This window comes from Anopheles stephensi, chromosome 3 (genome assembly GCF_013141755.1).
Source record: "Anopheles stephensi strain Indian chromosome 3, UCI_ANSTEP_V1.0, whole genome shotgun sequence".
NCBI lineage: Eukaryota > Metazoa > Arthropoda > Insecta > Diptera > Culicidae > Anopheles > Anopheles stephensi.
In genome coordinates this window covers 60413805-60437204 of record NC_050203.1, presented here as the reverse complement: position 1 = coordinate 60437204, position 23400 = coordinate 60413805, and the positions used below count along the sequence as shown (strand labels likewise).

The window sequence follows — 23400 nt, the reverse complement described above, 5'->3', positions numbered from 1 at the left end:
TAAAGTCCGATAGCAGTTTGGAGACATTGTTTTTAACAGTGTCATCGTCAGTGAGTTTCGTTGCCCCGCTTTTTTGACCTGCATTCGGTTAGATGAAGAATCTGGCAAGCAACACGGAAAACAACGATCTTCTGGTGCTTAAGATCTCGGAGTTGGGAGTTGAAGAGGTTCGGTCAAGTGTTTGACATTAGTTCAAATTTAGCATATGATCCTACACTTCTCGCACTTAAGATGGCTTAGAACTGATTGGAACCGAATCAGCAATTCCACAGCCCAACACGTTAAGTGAACGCCGTTCACTGTCGAGATACGGCTTTCTGGACGGACGTCTTTGCACCGATGCCGATCGAATCCATCAAGCTGGTGCGAAAACACAGCACACTCGCTCGTTGCTCAAGTTCTCGACGGGGTAGTACCGCGCACGTCTGAGAAATCGCGCGCGCACACACGGCACAGGTCAGCTGTCGAACGGAACTGGCGCGGTTGCTCAGTTCTCGCGTAAACTCAAACCGGACGAGACGTCCGTTGCAAGACCTCGTGGTCCGGTCGTCTTCGCCGTGTTACCGTCGTCCTCATCGTCGTGCTTGTGCATTGTGGGAAGTGAAGCAGCTGGCGCTGAACCGTACCGAGCTGAATAAATTTCGGCTGAGAAGGTAATGCAACTCGCATTACTTGCACTCGCGGCAGTGTCGATCGCAAGTGATGCACCGTGCGCCGATCGTATGTAGCGCAATGTGTCTTATTTTTAGTGCAGGTAATCGTGCACAATTCCAAACGATTGTCGCACACCGTGCTGGCTGTACGGCAGTCGTTTCTCATACCGTCAGCACGGTGATTGGTAGTAACGGGGAGCGATCGTAGCGCGTCGTGTTAAGTGTTAAGAACGTGGAACGCCCCGGGAGGAGCAGCGCAGAGCAAAGAACAATTTTGCCTAATTGAATTAAGAGCAACGCTTAAAGGTTGCGACACGCGATATCACATCGGGACAAGTGATGAAGTAGTCGGCAGCAGCACGAGGTTCGAGATCGAGAGATTCCCGTCCCGTTTGTAGCTCTCGGCAGTGGACGATAGAACGTTTCTCCCGTGCTGGAGATAGCAAGCCAGTGTTACGAATGCGTCTTGTGATGATACAATTTCATGGTTCAATTCAGACTCTTTTGGGACCTAGTGCGCGGATTCCCGAGCGTCATTGTTTACGTGTGCGAATTTTTAAAAATAACCGTGCAACTAAAGACTGGTGCCCCACATTGATAGGGAGCCCCACCGATCGAACGAAACCGGCACACCGGGTGCATATGTTTGCAGGAAGAGGTACCATCTCGTCCACTTCTGGATGACGCATTCGTCGGCAAGTCCACAGCTGTTTCTGACTCCACGGCCGTTATCAATCGATGGCGGAAGATGGTTACGTGCCGCATCCTTTTGCACCCGGCATGGCGGTGTCTTATGCCCCGGGATTGTCCGTTTGCCCCCCCATCTTTGGACTCCTTTTCTTCGGAACTTACCAGAATGACAGTGAATAATTAATTAGAACACGCGGCACTGGTGTGTTGTACTGGTGTTGCACATCGTACTGCTATTGATTGCCAAAGGGCGGTGAAGACAAACCAATATTGCCAGAAGCAAGCGGACTGAGGTGACCTCGTTCCAAAGGAACATGTCGATAGCGTCGTTGCGTTTACCGATAACGCGATGCGTTCTTATGTGATGTCTGCGACCTACCCCAACAATCGTCGACCGTCTCGGTTCGACTTTGGTTGCGTTATCATGCGAAACGATGGAGCAACGCATCCTGCTCCTCCTGGGAAGCGTTTTCTATGCCGGAAGTCACAGCCAGCAGGCGCATTCTAGCAACATCTACAAGATTCTCGAGGCTTTTTGCATCACCTCATTAGTGGTGGTCCTTATCGGAAACGCATTTCGACGCAGCCGACAGTGACCTTGCGCTGAAAGTGATAGCTAAGATCCCTTGGGACAGGGCCTTGCAGCGGTCGGCCTCTCATGTGCGTTGTGTTGGAAGTTTAAGCTTTCCCCATCCCCGGTTTGTGGCTCAAGCCAAAAGCGGACGTTCTGACCTAGAATTCCGTCGGAGTGTTGTTAATTAGATTAGAGCAGCTTTCGAGGTTGAATGTTCCGAAAATATTTCGGTACACAGTTCGCAGCTCCGGCGCCGTTGCAGTGATTCACGCTTCGCTCGAGCGGACTGCTTTCCGATTACCGACAAGGCTGGCTGATCGTGGTTGGTTTGGATCGGAACGTCGGTGGTGTAGGTTTGTGTGGCGATTGTGCTAGTCATGGTGATGAAATGGCGAAAAAGCCCTTCCAGTGAGGTATAGAACAGGGCAATGTGAAAGTATTTGTGGCACAAAGGCGTGTGATATCGATAGAAACTGTGGCGAGTTCTGAAGTGGTAGAAGACATTTGTCGGAACAACATGATACAGGCTTTAAGTATAAGGGCCAATTACAAGCTGAAAGCGTATACTATATCTTTACGACAGCAGTTGTCATCGGAGTTAATCAATGCAACGTTAGACGGCAGATACGATGCAGATCACACTCATCGCACATAAAAGATCACCTTCGATCCTCGATCTATCTAGGTGGAACCTATTAACCGGTAAGGTCCTAGTGTTCCGTATGCGATCCCTTCGTACAGACCAAGCGTTTACCTTGGATTCGTCTGTTCGGGAAGGTCTAGTCAAACTAGATTGTGTGGCGTCTGCTAGTGCTTCCTGTTTTGTTCGACTAAGCCGCTTCAACTACTGCTGCTGTTGCTGCTGCTGCTGCGTGATGACTGTTCTTGGGGGTACCATTGTGAACAGGTTGCTCGCGCGATAGCCAACGCGTATCGGCGCTGCGCGTGTATAAATGATACCGCGTTTGAACATTAGGTTCTGCTTTGGAAATGATTTCCGCGTTCGTTGGTCACCCGCGGATTGGCTTGAAGAAGCCTACGAAACGCTAGAAGTGATCGTACGGTGATAACACTGGCCAAACAGCTGAAGCTAAGCTCATGTTCCTTGTTTTGGTGTATAACGATGATCTTAGCTGGTGCCGAGACGGAGCACCGTATGATCGATTTTTATTCTCCTACAAAACGGCTTTCTGTGACGCCAATCTCCGCGAGGCGGGAACTCGGTAGCTGCTAGGATATGCCAGTGCGCAATTCGTTCGTAGGAAAATTTTTCACTAACGGCAGCGACACACCACCGATTTGATCGATTCCTTCGCTGGCGTCCCAGTTGCCCCAGGCGGGGATGATGGTTTGATGCCGTTTACGTAAAAAAGCTGTTTGCACTTGATCATAGATTGTTGCTGTACGCGCGGGTTCGGCCTGGCCAGTCTGAATTAGTAGAACCAGTTCCACGGGCTCACCCTTCGGTAGGGGAGATTGCGAGTGTTCTCGGGCTAATAGATTCAGCGTTTCTCTTTTCCCTGCTACTGTGGTGCCGCCAGATTCGCAAGTACGCGTCAGGTAATCTAATCTGGAGCCTGGTTGTTAGCTGCGTTGATGTGACGTATCTGTTTATGGCGGCGGGTGACAACCGTACGAGGCGGTTAATTTGAATTGCAGGAATCATTCCAGGGGATTCTCTTATGTAAGACGGCGTAGAACTTTCCAAACAGTCGATGAGAGTTTTTATTACATTTCAGCATTTTCAGTATTCGTAATGAACATTCCGTCCAGTGTTAAGACTTGTGTAGTGGTTGCGGATTTATAGACTCGCCAAGTGAATCTGCCAGTGATAGCTGCGGCTGTTATATCTCAGTGATAGATGGTAAACATTCCGAAAGCAACAAGTGACCAGTGACGGTATAGTGTACCAGTTGAATTCAACCAGTTTGATTCGCACGATCGTTGCTGTTCGAAAAGCCCATATACGTCCCCAAAAGCTAACAAGCCAGTCCTTCGCGCGCAATGGATGTCACCTTTGACAACATCACCTATACGGTATCCACCGGCAAACGAGGTAAGTTTTTCGACGTTTAATTGAGGCCGGTTCTTATGAGGTGTATCTGTTTATTTCTGTTTGCGCTTTTTGGAATGGTTAGGCTTGGTCGATGTTGTTTTCCACTACTTTTCTGTGTGTGTGTGTGGGCGCATTTTGCGCAGTCATTTAGTTGTGCCTTTTAGCGTTCTTTGAACGCTATGCTTCTACTGTTTTCAGCACACGCGTACCTCGTGGATGGTAGCAATTAATTAGTTTAAGTGGTTCTAAAGGTGGCTGAGGTCAATGTGATCGTATTTTGGGGATAAAGGTTGGGTTGTGGAAAGAAGACGAAAAAAAAAAGCGCTCTGTCTGCAACCATAAGGAATGAGGAAAAAAGGAGAACCAAGTACGATTTAGCTTATCGGTAGACATTCGTGAGGTTGGTTGTTAAAATGCGTTGTGAGGACAGTTTTTTTTTGTATCTTCCATGAGGAAGATTAAGACAGATCTCTTGAGGCACGTCTTGTTGACATTCTACGAATGAGGTCAGTACGCGTGTGTGTGATCGCAAAACAGTGACGGATGTAAGCGTTAGCGGAAGAATGGAGGATGGAAAGGCACCACCAAGGTAGATAATTAATTTAAATCTTCTTCATGCAGGAAGCAATGGTGTGCATGTTTGGGAAGATTTAGTGAATTTCCTAGGTAGATAACCGGTTTCGGGTGTATCCCAAGGGTAAAAACCCCTTAAGATGAGCAGACATCATAGAACCCTATTCGTATGTAATTGTTTTCGTCGGACTCATAAATTTTAAATTAAATTAGAACGATGTCGCAAAAGCTACGGTTAAGCCGTATTGCGTACACATTTCGTCGAAACCATCATCCGGAATAATAATTAATCAAACCGTCGTTATAAATCAATCCATCTCCGTTGGCATCGTCTGACGAATCGGTGTGCCCTAGAAGCGTTCGTCGATGCGATTTATCTGATTTGCTAAAAAATTTCGACTTGTAAATAATCCTCCATTTCGCAAGCGATCGACTTCCACCGGACGACCGGCGATTGGTTTTGTTGTTGCTTTTGTTTAAGCTTTCATATCAACCATGCAGTCTTATTTGGTGGGCAGTGAGGCACATCAAAGCAGCTTTGCGGCGACCTTGAACATGACGGGCGTGTGCGATAGTGAAGAAGTTCGAAACCAACCGGAGGCCGGTTGTGTATAGAATACGTTCCATATCGTTAGGTTTGAGCTTTGCTTGTTGGGTGAGCTTAAAACACACCTCCTCCCACACCCTTCCCCCTCCCTCTCCACCTATATACACTCGAATACAATGAGCTGCCTTGCTAATCGCTAAAAAAGAAGTTCCCAAAGGTGTGACCTTATGCTAAGGTTTTTAGTAAGATCATTTTGCGCTGAATGCCGGCAGCGATACGCTGTAGAGTTGGTTACTGATCAGAGTGGAAACTTGAACTTGAAACCGTGCAGTATTATGAAAGCAGAGAGAAGAAAACCGACAAAAAATACCACCCTTCTGTGCAACCCTCTCTCTGCGAACATAAACATCGATCGCAGGCGGTGATCAACGCCGTTACCCAAGCAAGCCATGCCTTCGGCGGTTCACTTCAGACACAAGACTGCGACTGGTGGTCGTGTTCGTGTGTGAGCGATCGTAACCGCGTGGCCTGACTGGGGCCCGCGATGGCCTAGCGAGCGATTTCAAAGTCAAGGTAAGGCTGGCATAGACCGGCGCGACGTCGGATGGCTTGGAATCGGATTCGTTGCACTGCCGTGGTGAAGTTTGACAGGTTGGTGACTTTCGAAGAGGCTAATGACTGGATGGTAGCCGTTTTGGGTGGATTCGTCTCACGATCGTCGCTGGTAACGGGTTTTAGTATTAGTTGGACGGGAAACGGATTAAATTGACCGTTTTTCTTGATTGAGCTCCGTTTGCGAATCTTCGTTAAGACGGACGTTTGTATTGAATCATATGCAGTTATAAAAATATTGTGTCTTCTGCTGCTGTGTGGTAAGGGGCAGAAAATGCCAAGGACAATATGTGGTTACGGCATCTTTCGTGTCGATCGTTGATACGTATGAGACAGCCTTTAGGAATTCCTGGTTGTATCAAAACTTGGTCTAAGGTTGGTTGTGCACAATAGACTCATCTAAAAACACGCCATTCATCTATTCGTGAATTCTATAGGTTTTCAAGTCCCAGTCATTCATTTATTTCTTTATTTACTCTAATATTACTCACCTGCCCGGGGCTTGTCTCGGTAGCGATCAAATCCGTTCTAGGCTGTAATTTAATTCGAACGCTTCTAGCCTTTGAACGCCCCGTTTACCGATGCTGGTAAGCAGGTGAAGGATGCACTGCATTCTCGCATCCGCACGGCAATGCCCCAGTAAGTGTCAACGCCGGGTCCAGCGTGCAATTCGCTGCATCTGCACGAGGTTTCGAACTGAATCGAATTAATCTCGCACGGTCTCGGTTGAGAGTCATCGCCGGAATTGCTGCAATTCTCATGCGCGATCGGAATGTGTGTGGAGGGCGTTTCTTGGCCACAAGCACACACACGCGGAGCTTGTCGTCGACTAATTCACTTAGACTTGACCGTATAACCGAGGTGAGCAAACGCAACTAGGGCATGCTTTTCACCGTTCCAATTGGCAAACGTGCTGACCTTAGGTCAAGGTGGCCACCGTCGGCTGCTGGGTATTGCCGACAGATTGCCCGTTCTACGGGCGACAAACGCCAGAAAAGATTGCATTAGAACCGATTTGGGGGAGCAATTATGACAAAATGGATCACAGCTTCGACCACAGTTGATGGGTTGTGCTTTTTGCGCGCTGCGTTTTCACCAGACCGATCCTTCGCTAAGGTCAGCTCGTTCAGGCGAAACCCATTTGCTAAGTAAGGCTAAACTGCTATGCCTTTTAAAAAGCTTTGGACCATTTGACATTAGGCGAATTAAGGGGAGCTGAGAGATTGAAAGCGCGATCGCCGGCAAGGTAATTTGGCCGGCGGAACGTCAATCTTAAGGTGACAGAGTTGTTGAAAGGTAGGTGGGTAACACCTCTGTCCAATTTGAACTTCGCCATCAAAACGCCTTCTTTTGGGGTAAACAAAACAGCTGCTCCAGCAGACGCCAATGTGACGAGTGATTGATCGCGCAGGCCACCATTAAAAATTATCGAACAGGTGCTGATTGGAACCGGTCCAGCCGTTCCTTCCGCGTTCCAGTACTACGGTTCGGCCGAAATGGTGGAGTATCTGTTTTTCGGACGCATCAATATGATGTGCCACTAGCGAACACCCGTAAATAACCTTTGAAACAACAAAAATACCGGACCCAGGTCCGCTCTTTCGCGAATGATAAGCGGACGCATCAAGTTGTGCTACCGAAATCAAACGCCGTGGCATCGCATCAATTTTTACACGATGACACATAACGGCGAGTGACGCAAACTCCGCGTCCAAATTCGATGTTTACAGAGGCTCTCTGTTCGGCGCACCGACCCGACCCGGCATTTCTTCCGGCGAGGTGGATTGCGAAGCGTGCAGAGCACGGGCCAGAATGATCGAGTAAATATTTGCTTTAAAGATATGTGGTTTTTGTGGGATGTTTTGTTTTTTTTGCAAACATTCTTACCAATTTTCTGCATGCAACATCACCGAACAGACATTTCAATGTCTGCCCGGTACCTCTGGAAGATTCTCCCGGTAGTTCGGTGCCGAGTGTCTACACTGTTTGGAGTATGATTCGGTTGTTTTACTTTGTGCTTATGGTGTCAGGAAAGACAAACACACACGCAGCGAGGGAGAGGAATTTGTTTCGGGATGCTTCTTTGATTTTGTTTTTGCAATATCCCCCGGCACGGTTTAAGGTCACATTGCAGCCGAAGAACCGAGGAACGTGCCGTGGGGGAAGGCACCATTTGGGGAAAAACAATTCCATACGCACGTTTGGCAAATGGGCCTGTTAGGGCAGGAGCTGTTTCCTGTAGCGACTATTGGAGGAAGTCCCCAAAATATTCGCCTCCAAAACATCGCAAACATGAGCAACAACCGGGAGTCAAAACGGTTCGCGTCTTTTGGTGTGGTCGGGTCAATATTTGTCAATCATTCGCTGACATTTGTCGATGTCAACAACGGTAGACCTAGCAGCTACCAGCCTTTGGTACACATTATTTGATGGAATGAGATTGGAAGTTTTCTTTTTCATGTTCTAAGTCGATTTTAAGATTTTATTTCACAGTGTGATGGTGGGGATGTTTAACGCCAGCAGGACTTCTGGAAGAAAAAGAGAGAGCGCTTGTCAATTACGATTCAATTACGAGCCAGCTCGTTCGATGGCCTGCTCAAGGCGTCCTTCACTTGGGACAATGATTGTTCCAAGGCACTGTTTGCTCACTGAATCATCGATTGTAATGCAATTAATTATTCGATTACGAGCTATTTTAAGGCGAGTGTTTGACTACTTTCAATACAAATCAGCACAGCAAACAGTCTTGAAGAACGATTATTCCCTCCGGATAGTCTATTATCCGCTGCGGCGATGGTAGGATGGGTGGGATGTTGAGTTCTTTGTGGATGGAATCCGTCGTGTTGCTTCCAGCTGCTTTAACGTTGGTTTTTCTTTTTGTTGCTCAAGGTTCGGCCCTTTTGATGCGCGATGGCATTTGAAATTATGTTAACACGAAGCAATTCTCAACCTACGTCATTGGGTGCCCGGTATGCCGGTAGGGTTCTTTTTGCCAGGTACGCTGGAGCGCCGTGACAATGAGGGGAATTTATCGAATGCTATTGACATCTTCGAGAGTGTCTTGTGCCGGGCTTGCCGATCTTCGCAAGTAAAGCAGCCGAAAGAAGAACCGAATTCCCGTTCGAGTATTGGTATTTTGGATGCGTGACAGGAATTCCTGAGCAGCAATAGCGCGGCAACCGCGTTGGCAAACCGTTTGTCTAAGCCGGTTTACCTTGACATATTTACAACGCATCCGGCCGGTCGCACCGAAAGCACGGTCGCGTGCTGTACGCATCAAACGTGACGAATAATAATTTGACTCTCGGTTCCAGAGTCATATGGGCCTGGGCGTTATTTTCTCTCCTTTGGGCATTTTTAATAGTTCGAAGAACTAAAATTATACAGATCAATTAAACTGTTGGCCACGCGAGGAGTTGTTTCGTTTTGGCAAATCAAGCAAAAACGTTACCTTCACCACCTGTAAACCACACCGTTAGCTCTCGCGTGTTGCCTATAATGTTTTGTTGAAATACCACCTCGATCGTAAATCATCCCATCTGCCACACGTGGATCAAAAGTATTTGACACTAAAAAACAACAGCACAATACGATTCCACCGATTTTGGTCACGTTTCACGGTCCGTTTCTCATCTCGCAATTAATAACTTCCCAGTGTGCCATCCTTTCCGTGAATCTGTTCCCGCACACCCCGAGCCGATCGAAAATGGGGCTTTTAAAGCTTTCATCAACTCGAATCTGCCCCGTTTAGCACCGGGGCATGCTAGCCGGGGATGATCTGCATGTGTCAAGCTTCACCCGGTGCCATAATTAAACTGAGCTCACTGTGCTCACCACCGATGAAGCGTTGAAGGTTTTGGGATGTGATGATGATATGCATCTCCAGCATCGTGTAGCGTGGTCGTTCTCGTGGACACCGGAACACCGAAAGTGGCACCCGATAGCGAGCCACGATACGAGGCGGGGTGATTTAATAATTTGCTCGGTACGCGATACGCTTCTCAGGCCGGATATTAGCGGCCTAGTGCCAGCGTTGGGACATTCCGAGATGCATCGGGGACCGTATAAATAGCAAATATTCACGGTATGTTGTACGGCATTCGCTTCGCTCGGCATCGGTGCAACGGTCGGGTTGCGAAAAAGGGGCACCAACCGATTTGGATGCGCAACTAAGTACGCCAGCGAGTGTGAAAAGATGAAGTGTTTGTCGGGTGGACTGTTGCTCAGCAGCGCCACATTGCTGGTGTTGGGTCAAGTGAGTGCCGGCCAATCGGCCGTACCGAGTGTTTTCTGTTTGTGTATCCCAAATATTAACCTGCCATTCACCGTCCTAGGTAGTGACCGGGCTTTCGCTGAGACCTCGCCGTGATGTTGTAGAGACGGGGAAAGCCATAGTGATACAGGGAGTGGCCAAAATTAAGGAAGCACTTGACCACGGTGTCAGCGCAAAGTCGGAAGGAAAGCGTTCTGTTGGTCAGTGTGAACGAACGGGGTGTCCCAACAGGTGTCGTTGGTAGCAGTGATAACCTTTTCTTTCTTCCCGTGTGTTTTTCGGTCGGTTAGATCTGTTTGGATTTAAATTCGGCGGTGGGTCAAGCGTGAACGCCGGCTTCGGCGATGCAGCGAATGAGGAAGGTTCTGAGGCGGAGGAAGATCTGGTAAGGCGTCGTCGGGCGGTTGATGCGTTGGGCGCTGCCTATGCCGTTAGCCTTCTGCCTCAGTCATCGCACGGAACGAACGTCAACATCGTAAAGATTAGTTCGGTGTCGAACGTCAATAATTTTGGCGAGCTACCGGCAGCGGAACCGGCCGGGACAACGGTCGCAGCACCAGCAGCAGAAAGGCGTCGCCGATCGCCTGATATGGTGCAATTGGCTGACTTCCAAAAGCAAACGTACACAGTAGATAGTGAGTTTCGCGGGAAGCAAGCTGTAAAGAAACACGAATCACTGGAAACGATTAAAGGTGGTAGCCGTAAGCTGGTGAAGGATACTGTTGTTCGCAACAAGCGTTCCCCTCAGGAGGAGCAGGAGGACGGTGGGGAAACTGATGCACCCCCGAAAGGACCTCCACGCGGAGGACCCAAGGGACCGCATGGCCGTGGACCGCCGGGTGGATGTGCTAGAGGTCCTCCTCCAGGCAGGGAAGAAGAAACAACCATGACCACGGCAACGGTTGAACGACGCAAGCGCGACACGATCGAGCAGCTGGAGATCGAACGTAGCAAGCGATCGGCGAAGGGTCCTCCGGAAGGTATGAAGCGTGCATCCTGTCGTGGTGGTGGTGGTGGTGGCGGTGGCGGTCAAGGGACTCCAACACCACGGACGGAAGAAGTGAGACGAAAGCGTGACACATCCAATCAGAGCAGCGATTACAGCGAATTCAGTGGATCGGAGTCGGAGGAATCGCAAGAAGCGGCAAAGGGACAAACGCTGGACCGGACACGCAATCGGCGACAGGCACTCGGGGGCGGGGAAGGTGCGGGAAAGGTGGGAAGCTGGGTTGAGCAGCTGGCTGGTGTGTTTGTGGACACGATCAAGAAGGTGGTTGACGTGACGAAGAAGACTTTTAGTCGAGGAAATTCTGAAATGTAATGTCTTGGGACGCGTTTGTAATAGCGGTTTCTCGGATGGTTTTTTTTCGCAATGGTGTGATTTGAAGTGTAAGCAAGCCAATTCTTCCTATGTTATTTGATATGCTGATGTTTAATAAAGATTAAGAAATGAAACTACCCTCATAGGTCACTGCTGGTTGCATTTATGAACCATTTAAATGGAAGTTAAAACGTCCTATTGACTTCAATAAAACTTGTAATTCTGCCAAGAGAATATACAGTTCACTATTTTTTTACTACAGGAAACGCTTGGCAATATGCATGAAGAAACCTGTATTTTCTGTCATAAATACATGATAAAAAGCTTGCTTAACTAAATTAAATCAATATTGAAACACAACAGTTCCATTAAAACCCCTTTTTTCAGTCGACTGCTGTACAGAACAGTTCATTGGAAACTGCATGTAAATGCTAACATGGAAACGAGTGGGCCATTCGACACGCTACAGGAGAACAAGTAACAGATCAGCATGCAGATATGATCGTTAGCGGATATGTAGTAGTTCAGTAGGAAAAAATGTACACTAGTTAATTGGTAGTAATGCAGGAAGTCGCCTATAGATATGTACATGATCAAGCATCAAGCTGTATTAATACGGCTTCGTCGTTCTCTATTAAAAAAAACTTACATTGAGTAATGTTCTTCTAGTTTAACGATTTGTATATTATTTACATAATCCTGGAATTCTTGTTTCACATCTGTCGATGACATAAAATCATGGCTAGGCTACAAACAGCCATCTTTATTCCACCACGATAACCTCGTCTGCCTATTTATACATCTCGAGCGGATTGTAGATCGCTTCTGTTTACAGCTGTCTCGAGCAGGGATTTTCGTCCCCGGCAGACATTTAATTATTCCATGAATAATAATTAATGGTTCCGTACTTCCCACGACGCCCCGGGAACAAGCGGTGGCGTGTTGATGTGTCGTGAAAAACTGAAAAGATTCGTGTCAAAAATTAGAAATATTACAACCCAATTATGGCCAACGTTGGCTGGCGGTTAATCATTCATCGCGGTGACCAGTGTCCCTTCGGTTGCTGGTGCACGAGCCGAAAGGATAGGATAATCGATGAGCTTTTACCAAGCCATTTGAAATTGCTCTAGAGCTGCTCATTGAAGCGCTTGATTTAATTATCTGTCCCGTCGTGCGAAAGACGTGTCGTACAAAATTGCCCAAGTGCTTTCGGGGTTGCTCCCGGAGCGATGTCGTACCGACGGTGTAGAATTCTTCACTTCGAAGTGATTTTATTACACGCGACGGAATGAAGTTGCGACCCCGCAGGATGACAGCCGTTATCATATGGTTACTGCACGCAAATGCATTTGCACAGTGCGTCGACAGCACTGCCCCACGCTCGTGACCAGGTTCGAGTACCCTAGAACCAGGGTACTTCGACCTTTTTTTTTGCAATGGCCCTGCCATTCCATTCCAAACACATTCATGTGCTTGAGGGGAGGGTGGATTGTGCGAACTGTCTGGCAGGCCACCGTTTGTGTTCTTCCGGGAGCGAGCCCTTTTTTGCGCTAATGAGATGAAACCACTTACCATCCGCAGTGCGAAGGGATCCGACGATCGGTGCGAGCGGTACGCTGGAAAGGCCAGTATTGTAGAGCGCGTGTGATTCACAGTCACTGGAATCACTTTTTGCTAAGTGGCCGCGTGGGTAATTGTGGGAGAAATGCAAACGAAGAAACAAGCCAGGCAAAACAAGATACGCGTACGCGTACGTCATCGGTTCGGCACGGTTTGTGGCGGGAATCGTGTAGTTCCTTGTGTGTGGCGGGCACGTTTCTAGCATTATGCTTCGTACACAAATCCGGTAAAAAGAACCGTGCCGGCACCGTGGAGCTCATTAGCACTACTGCCCATTGCTCATTAATATGTTGAGCGGGTGCTAGAACCAATTAAAAGCGATAATCTCATTGTGATGATGATATTTCAAGGAGTTTCGTACCTGTTTGACCGTTTGTTTGTTTGTTTGGTTGTTTGCTTACTTCGTTGTGCACTTACTCGCTGGGCCAGTATTGACGGGTTGGGATCGAATGGCGGTTGTAATTGTAGGTTTGTAAAAGTGATTTACTCTACGGTGTGTAATTTTCGAGTGTTGCATCTCGTTAAAACGAATTGCAACTTGGTTGTACTTGCATCGTGATAAGATGCTTGAAATGAGGCAGGATTTTAAAAACATATAATCAGGTGGATATTGAGTAATTTATAAAATGTATAAATTATATAAATCAGTATTAACTTTATAAATGTTAAGATATAATTTAAAGTAATCAAAAAGTAACTTACATGTTTGTTCCTCCTTGGGTTCTTCGATACTTTTTGGTCTACCATTTCTAACTTCGTTGACTTCATTTTATACAGGGTTGTTTTTATTAAAGCTCAGAGTTATACGAAAAAATAAATCCCATTTTTCTATCGAAATTTAAAAGTTTTTAGATTAAGCTATGCTTAATAAGAACATTTAAATAAAAATCCTTCCTAGGAGGAAAGCTGAAACTTCGCTGATCTGGTTGAACTGTCTTGTAAATTACTCCTGTTTGATTCTACAGCGTATAATAAACATCCAAATTAGCAGCGCTGGTCTTCACTTGACAGGATCTGGGATCAAATTTCATCCGCACCGTTCCCCCATAGTGAGAACTGACTGTCGAACTTTCGAGTCTAGTAAGCCAGAAATGGCAGGTTTGACCTAAAAGGTCGTTAGGCCATGAAAGAAGAAAAAGAATTACTTATTTAAATCGTCGAGAACAAGCACATCGTCAGCAAGTCCCTGTTGAGAGATCAGGACTGGGTACCTCTCCTCGTTCTGTTAGACTCTTCGACTCGCAGAGGAATGCTCGAATCTTCGAGGAGGCATCAACGCATCTTTGATAGAGCCCATGTGACAAGACTCCTTCTATAAGGGACCTTCAAACAAGGCCCTTTCGACAGGGCCCCTCCAACAAGGCCCCATCGACAAGGCCCCTTCGACAAGGCCCTGCAATGTGATTGCAATGCGATCTTGTAAAGTTGTCCACTACTCCACTGCTGCCATTTAAAAACGCCTTTGTAGAACCAAAGCATTTATTAGTTAACTAATTTTATTTTTAATCATTCTAAGTTCAAAATTAAGCTTTTTCTCTGTTCCTAGAGATCCAATGCTAGATTTCGAAAAGAAATATACAGTCATTTCCACTGCACAGTCTAAAAACCTTTATAAAAGTTTTGTTTTATTCGCTTCAGCTTGCATGCTTACCGTTGGCACATCTTCTGCGTAAATCGTTATTTTATTTTACTTTTGTTGCCACAAGTGCAAGCTCTAACGAGTAAACTTTGACGGTAATAAGTTTTGTAATTTTATTTTTCTCCAGTCGTTTTTGCTGTCTCCATCTCTCCATCTAACGCGTTCCGTACGCGAAGAACGGTGGATGCGTGTGGAGCAGATGGTAGAGAAATTCATTCCATCAACCATTTCCGGTCGCGGCAGCAAAAATGTCAAACCATCACGCCATACCGGCTACCGCATGATTAACGATTACATTCATTATCTAGTTTTTTAGCGTCTGGTTGTAATGCCCGCATGCCGAGAGAGAGAGAGCAAAACAAAGCAGCAACAACCACAGCAACTACACACGGCGTTCTAGTGTACACTTTACCCCCGGGTTTGCTCCACGTGGCGCATAAAGTTTAGCATTTGAATAATCCCGCCAACTCTGGTGCTGTTGCCCTTGCGACCTGCACTTGCAGCTTGACTTGATGCGGAAATGTGAACTGTGTAGGCGTGTGTGTGTGTGTGTGGATTGTCGCACTGAGAGGGCAAAAATAAAATATTAATTGTGATTTGTCTGCTTGACGGGTCGCGTTTGCGGCACGCAAGAACTGAAGCCACACGCCACACAGGGACGGTTAAGCAGCGAGCCGTTGAGCATTGGCAGGCTGACAAGGTGGAATGGTCAGCCGGATCAAGGATCATTGCTGGAGACGTATGACTCGGCTGGGGTAAGCTGGTCCAGTTAGTGTTTTGTCGTTGCAGCAGTAAGCGTAGCTGCTGCATCATCGATAGGATGCTTGTAAATCAAATGAACTGCACCTTCGGTAGCAGTTGCATCAGGACGCACGGCGGGTTTGTTTGTTCAAGTGGTGGAGAACACGAGAGCAAGCGGGCAGTATGATTGATGAGTCAAGCTCTCGTGGAATATTGGTCGGTAATTCAATTATATTCGATATACTCTAAACACAGGCGCACAACTTATGCATATGCATCGGGAAGCTGTGCACCTCTCAGCGCAAAGTGCAGCTCAATACACCGAGTTTGAGCCGCAGATGCTGAAGGTGATGGAGATGCATCAGCAGAAAAAGTCCATCGTGTGTTGCATCAGCAAAAATGCTCCTTTCGCTCTATCGCTAAACTCTTACCCTGGGGCCAGGGACGATCGCCACACACAATACACGGCACGGCACGTTTCTAGCCAACCTCAACAAGGATGGTGTTTAATAGTGCTGATGATGATACTTCCTCTGGCCGGAAGGCAAGTAAATCCGGAGTGTTCAATCGCTTCCTCGGGCTCTCCATGGATGGGCTTAAGGGTGTGCAAATTTATCGTCACTTTCGACTGAGATGGCTGCGGAGGCTAAGTGGGTGTCTGCCGCTTGTTGCTATACGTAGCTGATGCTGCTGCTGCTGGAGTGGTTCGGTCGGGATGAGCCCTATGTGCCCATTATCCTGTGACTCATGCTCGGTAAAGATTCGTCAAAAATCGGAAGCCAATTTGAAGGGGGTGAAGGTGTTTGGCCGGAACGGATGGCCGTTTACCGAAGAGGAAGCAGCTGAGTGGATGTGTTTTCCAAGGGCGCTAGTTAGTGAGTGAGTGAGGTTCAGCAATTTCGGTATCGACGGAACAGCGGTACGTGGTTGATGCGAGCGCATCGTACGATTAGCTTCGATAGTATACGATGCATTACAGCAGTGATGCACCTTACTGTAACACTAATTCTTCAGTACGTGGCATGAATGATTCGTATACCCGTAGGGTGCATGTATGGAGCGGAAATCCATTATCTAAAAGCAGGAAACCCTGTTGTATGCGATGCTGTGTAACGGGGGCAATCAGTGCAATGGTCAATGAAATCGGTGCAATCGACACACCAATTGGTGGGGCAATTCCTTTTCTTCTCGACCCGCAACATTTGCCATACACTGTGCCTCTACAGTATGAATCCTTCAAGTGCAGCAGCAGCAGCAGCAGCATGCAACGCAGGATGGGTTCGTTGGTGTGAAATGAAGCCTGTTAAGCTTCGGTCAAGTGTCATTGCGGTGCTATGAGTGTGATTGTTGAGAGTGTGTTGCCCACCGCATACATCCTTATCGTGAGGTTCATTAAGTAGCCTACCACAGGCACACAGCTGGGTCCTATGGCATGTGGCGGAAGATTATAGATAGGAAAGAACATATCCTTGATGCTCGGTTGTTTCAAGTGCATTGGCTAGTGTTAATTGCGATTTTAAGATGCTTTGCATATGCATTTTTCCAACACCTTGTAGGGTAATTTATCATCCTCTGTATGCAAATGAGAGCAGGTCTTCTTTGTTGGTGCCTTCTTTTTGACACTTTGTATTTGAAAACGACATGCGATATCATTAGCACAAGATATGTCAAGTTTATGTTATAGAGCTGGAATTAAACTATCGTCCCAAGCGGTATGATACTATGGATATCGTCTTCATTATTTGTAGCAGCTAGCGAACGCAAGACTTACTATTAAGCTAGGGGTAAAATCAAGCCAATGAAGCCAGAATAATGGTAGATAAAGGCTTTTGGAGGATCCAAAGTTTCTAAGAAGAAGTTAAAGAAGACTAGCAGAAATTTCTTGCTTCTTTTCAACTTCAAACAAAGAAAAACGACTTTTAATTTGCGGGCAATTATAAATTTATTTAAAAAATTTAATAATAGTTTTCTTAAATTTTTCGTCAGTTTTCCCATAATGTTATTTGTACTGCGTTTCTGTAGATTCGAGATGCCAATGTAATTTATTTCCTACTTGTAGTTGTTTTTATTACTTAATCGGTGCAGAGTGTTTATGTATGATTATTAGATTAATTTTAATTTACTTTGATTTATTTTGTCCTATAAAATATTATAAATTGAAAGATAATCAAACCAAATAAAGAAGCAATACGTTCAGCGCTACGTTATGATGATAAATAGACTTCAGTAAATTAAGTTGAAGATTGATTGAGCTTCAATATTCCTTTTATTTATTAATTTATTAAAATTTAACTTTTTCATCTGATTTAGAAAATAATTTTCAAATAAATAAGTTCGCATACTACTAAAGCATTCCTTCCTTCCTTGGCACTACAACTTCAAAAGGTCTCGGCCTTCCATTTCTGGCTTTCTGTGACTTAATTTTACCCGTAGTCAGCACTGCGTACCGAGAGGCGTTTAGGATGGCATATGAACCCCGGTCGTGCCGTGTGATGACTGTTGCCTCTGCCACTTGACCGCATACGGCTTCCAAAGCAAAAAAAACAAAGTTATGATCTCCTTCTAATAATCTATGCTGATTTCGTTCAAATTGACCATTCATCACAAACAATTGATCATTACTTTTAATACTTTTTTTCGCAGCAGATAAGAAAGCTTTCAATAAAATTGACCGTGAGATAATATGTTAATAAGCTTTTCACGTTTGTTTTACAATGAACCACCCCATTCGCAAGCAGTGATATTATGGAAATTTAATTCTGGCAAGCCGGTGGCCCAGCTTGCCCGTGAGTACAGTTTTCCACTCAATTGGCTCATCATACAGTGGGATAGTGGAAAAATGGAAATTTTCCCCTCAGGTTCAGAACAAACATGCGAAAAACGTTTCGGCTTTCCTTCTTATGCTCACACGTTCGTTGATGTGTTTTGTGTGTTTAAATATATTTTATAAAGTCGTTCGTTGTACCAACAGGCCGCCATTTGTGCTTGTTGCATACTACACGCAACTGCATTAATTACAATATTTGACCAAATGTTTTGTTGTCTGTTGAATTTTCCAGAAAAGAAAACCGTCCTCAATGGCGTTTCGGGACGGTTTCAGTCGGGTGAGCTGACCGCCATCATGGGTCCGTCCGGTGCAGGCAAATCTTCCTTACTGAACATCCTTACCGGTTACACGTGAGTGCGCCCACAATATCAATCCCTCCGATCGCTGTAACGTTTGATGCTCAAAGTTTGACCAATTCTGTCTCGCTCTGGTTACAGGACACAGGGAGTTAAGGGAACGCTTGCGTTCGGCAGCAGTGGCAGCACAAATCGCAAGCTGTGCAGCTACATTCTGCAGGAGGACTATCTTCAGCCACTCTTCACCGTGCACGAGATAATGCTGATGGCCTGCGATCTGAAGGTTTCGTCCGACAGTCTTAACCACAGCGAAAAGCTACGGCTGGTAAGCCTTGCCGGCCAATCGGCGGTGATTTCCCTTCCGACGAAGTTCCGCCGGTCGTTCTTTGTGTGCATTCTTATGCAATTGCCTTCTTTTTTTCATCGTTGCACCATTCCGCAGGTTGACAAAATTCTCGACACGTTACAGTTGAGCTACTGCAAGCAGACGCGCTGTGGCAGTTTGTCCGGTGGCCAACGGAAGCGTCTATCAATCGCACTGGAGCTTATCGATAATCCGCCAATCCTATTTCTGGACGAACCGACCACGTAAGTATGGGTGAATGCGGGATGGATTGCTTTTGTTCCTAGCGATAGAGCATTTGTGGTTTTTGTCGAAAGAATGGGATAAAAATAGATTCATCGGAACGGAAGTGTCGGTAACAATAGGTTATGCAATGGCCCCAACTTGATGGAAATCGCATCGTGCACGGCGAAGGGAAATGGGTCAAGAATGCAATAAAGTTTGGAGTGCAATGAAAAAGATTACGAGCTCACTAGATTCGCAGTTTCGTTCCTGGCTAGTCACGACAGTTCCAAAGAAACTTTATCCCGGAGCGTTGTCAAAATATGGTATTGCACGGGAAACTTTGGTTTGCGTTTGTCAGTTGGACCCGTTGTAGTGCTGTTGGAAGTTTCAATGTCATACGCTAGAACATAGAGCGCAATTACATTAGTTTAATGAGCTCGCCAGCAATCGGCATCATCATCATCATCATCGGCGTCACGTGTACCGAACCATTTCTCACCGTGTCATTATTTTCCCTTTTTTTCTGCTCATTTAAACTTCATCCTTTTGGCCGGCTCGTCACGGATGGTCGCGGATGTGTCCTGCAAACTACGTTCCTGCGCTGCGTATCTTCCCCCGGGGATCGGGGCTGGATTTTGCAACAATTGTGTCGCATTTCAATCGTATCGCAACGGACAATATGCCTGTTGGCCGTTATGGCAACTCGCACGACTTGCCGGTGACTATGGTGACGAACGCTGAAATCAACGTTTTCCGGCATGCTGGATGCGCTTGGCGACGGCATCGTCCAAACAGCGGGTTGGATAGCTCATCATCGCTGTACACCATCAAACTGCTGCAGGGGTTGGCCCGCGAAGGGCGTACCATCGTGTGCACGATCCATCAGCCATCTGCAACGGTTTACGAAATGTTTGACCACGTGTACGTGCTGGCTGAGGGCCACTGCGTCTATCAGGGCTCGGCCCTGAACACCGTACCGTACCTGCGCTCGGTCGGGCTCCACTGTCCAGCGTATCACAATGCGGCCGATTACTGTAAGTTGCACCGTTTGCCCGCCGTACCCTTACGGTAGCGCGTATGGCTCTCTAACGCTAGCCCACCGTTTTCTCGCCTTGTTTCTCGCAACAGTGCTCGAGGTCACCAACAAGGAGTACGGTAACTTCACCAAAGCGCTGGCAAAGGCTGCAACCGATCCGAGCTGGCGGCTGGGCCCGCTAGTTCCGGTGGTGGATCGGCTGGCCGTTGGGGTACCGGTCAGCCCGCCGGCCTATGACAGCAATCACAACGACGCCATCTATCAGGGCCACCGGAAGGAAGTGGAACCGCTGACCGTAACGGTGAAGCAGCTGCCGGCCAAGCTGGACCAGCAGCAGCACCAACAGCACCGACCGTCCGAGTTTGCCAAACTGTTGATCCTGATGAAGCGTTCCAACATTCAGCTGTACCGTGACTGGGTAGGTACGGGGAACGGCGCGACACGAATTGCGCGTCGAATGAGAAATCAAAACAGCACTAAAAATCGAACCAATTCCCTGTTTTGCTGCTCCGCAGACGGTGACACATCTGAAGCTGTTTGTTCACATCGTGTGTGCCATCGTGATTGGATTGCTGTTCGGCGATTCGGGAATTAACGCAACGAAATCGATCTCGAACGTGGCCTCGTTTCTGGTGCACATACTGTACCTGTGGTACACGACACTGATGCCCGGCGTACTGAAATGTGCGTATTTGGGGACGGTGACGGGGGTGACACAATTAATTGAAATTTCTAACCTTATTCCTCTCGCAATGTCTGCAGATCCGTACGAAATGAATATCTTGAAGAAGGAATCGTTCAACCGGTGGTACAAAATACGAACGTATTTCGTGGCTTCCATGCTGACGTCGCTACCAGTCCAGGTGAGAATAATGAGATTAAGTAACGCCAAAAAAAAAAGTGACGATAACGTGTGTAACGTTAAACAACAGACTTTGTGTTTTGGAAAAGACTTGAGAACAAAATTCTTTGGGAGCTTTCCTTGTTACGAAAAAACACGGTTACGAGAGACCTCAGTACCGGCTCGGACTCGCTCGCCTCACTCAATTACCTCCGAAAGCAGTCGAGCACATCTGACGTGAACTGACAGATGTTTATTAGTATAGGCTCTACTAACGTTTGCTTACCTCCGTGCCCGTCAACTAACCACTTTGACAGATCTTCTTTTCGATTGTTTACGCCTCGATTGTCTACGCGATGACGTACCAACCGTGCGAGCTGGAGCGATATCTCATGTTTACGGCCGTGCTGGTGCTCAACACCATCGTTGCCGATGGGTTCGGTCTGTTTCTGGGCACGTTCCTGAACGAAATCGTAAGTCGGCACGGCGGAGGTCGCCAGAGTCAGGTCTCATTAGCCGGGCCCCATCCATCCGATCCTGGTTGGCTGGCTGGCTGGCTTTGAGGATTTGGCTTTGAGCGGTTCCCTCCCGATGCATTTGCTGTTTGTGTTTGCCGGTGGCTTCGAGTGAACGGATTGTCTTAACGGTTTCACTGTTTATGTATGTTTGCGTCTTTGCGTCGGTTCCCGACCAACACAGAACGGAACGTTCATCGGTGCCATCATGACCTGCTTCATGTTTGTGTTTTGCGGTTTTCTCATCATGTTCAGCCACATGTCGGATGCGATGCGGGGCATCAGCTACCTTTCGTCCCACCGCTACAGCTTCGAGGCCCTCGTGCTGACCGCCTACGATGACAGCCGGACCGACCTGGTGTGCCCGAAGGACGAGATGTACTGTCATTACGTGTAAGTAGCGTCTTTCCGGGTGAAGCTTGGCCCTGGCATGCGTCCACGACGTGTGCACGGTAGAGGAACGGAGCTCGGTTCACCTTTACCTCCCGTGCCACAATAAATCATGGCAATCGCACGGTTTTGATTCCCCACGTTTCCCATCCGACAGGAAAGCCAACACGATACTACGGGAGCTGGGTGTGGTGTCCGGCAACTATCTGTTCAACGTGGTAACGCTGGTCGTGCATTTCGTTGCAATTAAGGTGGTCGGTTTCTGGACGCTGAAGCGCAAGCTGAGGATGGGCTGAAGTGAAATGGTTCGTGATAGTAAACACACACACGCACACACACAAATACATGCAGGGGAATACACACAGCAAATAAATACAAATACACACATACACACACACACACGACTTAAGCACGGGTAGCAAGTCATACCGGCGTGCCGGACCAGGCTCCAGGTACTGGTTGGCTGGCATGGCTGGAGTATGGTGCAGCAGTAGCACTAGCAAAACCCTTAAGTGGAATGGATTGTGATTAATATTTCGTTGTACATGTTTGGTACTTTAACGTTTTAATATGCTTCATACGTGTGAAGCGGTGTACATTGAGGATATATACTAGTGATCAAAAGCCGGCTCGACTTTTAATTCCAGCCGCTCGTTATCTGCACGGATAAGGAGAGCAAACGCATTAAAGAGGTACAAATGGAAATGTTCAAATCGGGTGTGTTTTTTTGTTAGCTTTTTGGACAGCAAAATATGAGAAAGATATCTAGATTTGTAAGTGCAGAGGTATCGAAGCTCTGGACAAGAGCTTCTGAGCTTACTGATTGAAAGTTTCAATAAATAAGGTCAACTGAACTCTGGATATGATCTTTGTGTGGAAATAAAATTAAAATTCTAGATCGGCCAAACTCTTTCAGCTTTCACAATGTTGTCCATACGTTTCCGCTCTTGTTTTGCATTCTAAAATAGCGTTAATTTATTTTCAAATAGCTCGGAAGGTGATCAGGAGCTCTAGCTCTGGTGCGATTCAGTAATCGACTCTTAGTTGATACATTTGGGATATTAAAAATTTCAAATGTTATTCTAAAATGACGGTTAAAATTAAGAAGCGTTTTTTTTCTAGACCTGATCTAATAGTTCTATAATAAGTTAAATCGTTGAAAACTCTCAAACCTCGATCAAAACATTATCCATGACAGCCATTTTGTAAAAAGCTCCAATACAATAAAAGGAAGCACAGCATTGCATTTCGGGTAATAGGAAATAGAATAATCCCCGCATCCTTAAGGCAACATTAACAACATCATGTTAACATCATCCTAATTCACCCACCACGCCACTTACCCGAGTAAAACGTTGGATGAAATTGCGATCGGCTGAGGGTTCTGCTGAAAGCACACACCACAGCAAAAAAGAAAACCCGCCACGGCCAGGGAAAACCACTACCGAACATTTGCCGGTGCAGGAGGGCGTGCATAATGCACATATCGTGCAGTGGCCTTTGCCTGCAACGGTTCCGGAGACTGAATGGAACCAATCCGGAGCATATCTAAGCATATTCCATTAAAATATTGTAAATGCTTTTACTGATATTGCGCGAGATATGCATATTTGCGCTGATGCGCTGAC

The 23400-nt window shown here is 46.8% G+C and overlaps 2 protein-coding genes across 11 annotated transcripts in view; both read left to right on the top strand.

Annotated features, from left to right (window-relative positions):
• LOC118513524 (ATP-binding cassette sub-family G member 1) overlaps positions 1–22485 on the top strand; it is a 28802-nt gene extending 6317 nt beyond the window's left edge. The window contains exons 1-12 of one of the 10 annotated variants that reach the window (XM_036059394.1): positions 467–653; positions 3666–3973; positions 18359–18476; positions 18564–18747; positions 18865–19010; positions 19786–20024; positions 20119–20444; positions 20542–20710; positions 20789–20889; positions 21185–21340; positions 21567–21775; positions 21930–22485. In XM_036059394.1, coding sequence (XP_035915287.1) covers positions 3922–3973; positions 18359–18476; positions 18564–18747; positions 18865–19010; positions 19786–20024; positions 20119–20444; positions 20542–20710; positions 20789–20889; positions 21185–21340; positions 21567–21775; positions 21930–22068 — 1839 coding nt within the window. In that variant the 5' untranslated portion in view covers positions 467–653; positions 3666–3921 and the 3' untranslated portion in view covers positions 22069–22485. Of the gene's footprint in view, positions 1–466; positions 755–2005; positions 2331–2389; positions 2620–3019; positions 3478–3656; positions 3974–18358; positions 18477–18563; positions 18748–18864; positions 19011–19785; positions 20025–20118; positions 20445–20541; positions 20711–20788; positions 20890–21184; positions 21341–21566; positions 21776–21929 lie in introns of those variants that run through there. The other 9 variants (XM_036059387.1, XM_036059388.1, XM_036059393.1 and 6 more) reach the window with 9 other exon arrangements.
• Positions 9785–11442, top strand: LOC118513526. Its single transcript, XM_036059396.1, has 3 exons — positions 9785–9960; positions 10040–10178; positions 10269–11442. Exons 1-3 carry the CDS (start codon positions 9901–9903, stop codon positions 11297–11299), a joined length of 1230 nt encoding a protein of 409 aa, XP_035915289.1. The 5' UTR covers positions 9785–9900; the 3' UTR covers positions 11300–11442.
• Positions 22486–23400: the final 915 nt, after the last annotated feature.

Coding starts and splice junctions, on each gene's coding strand:
- LOC118513526 (XM_036059396.1), top strand. CDS start 9,901: ATGAAGTGTTTGTCGGGTGGACTGTTGCTCAGCAGCGCCACATTGCTG. Junction 9,961..10,039: donor CATTGCTGGTGTTGGGTCAA/GTGAGTGCCGGC, acceptor TCACCGTCCTAG/GTAGTGACCGGGCTTTCGCT. Junction 10,179..10,268: donor GGAAGGAAAGCGTTCTGTTG/GTCAGTGTGAAC, acceptor TCGGTCGGTTAG/ATCTGTTTGGATTTAAATTC.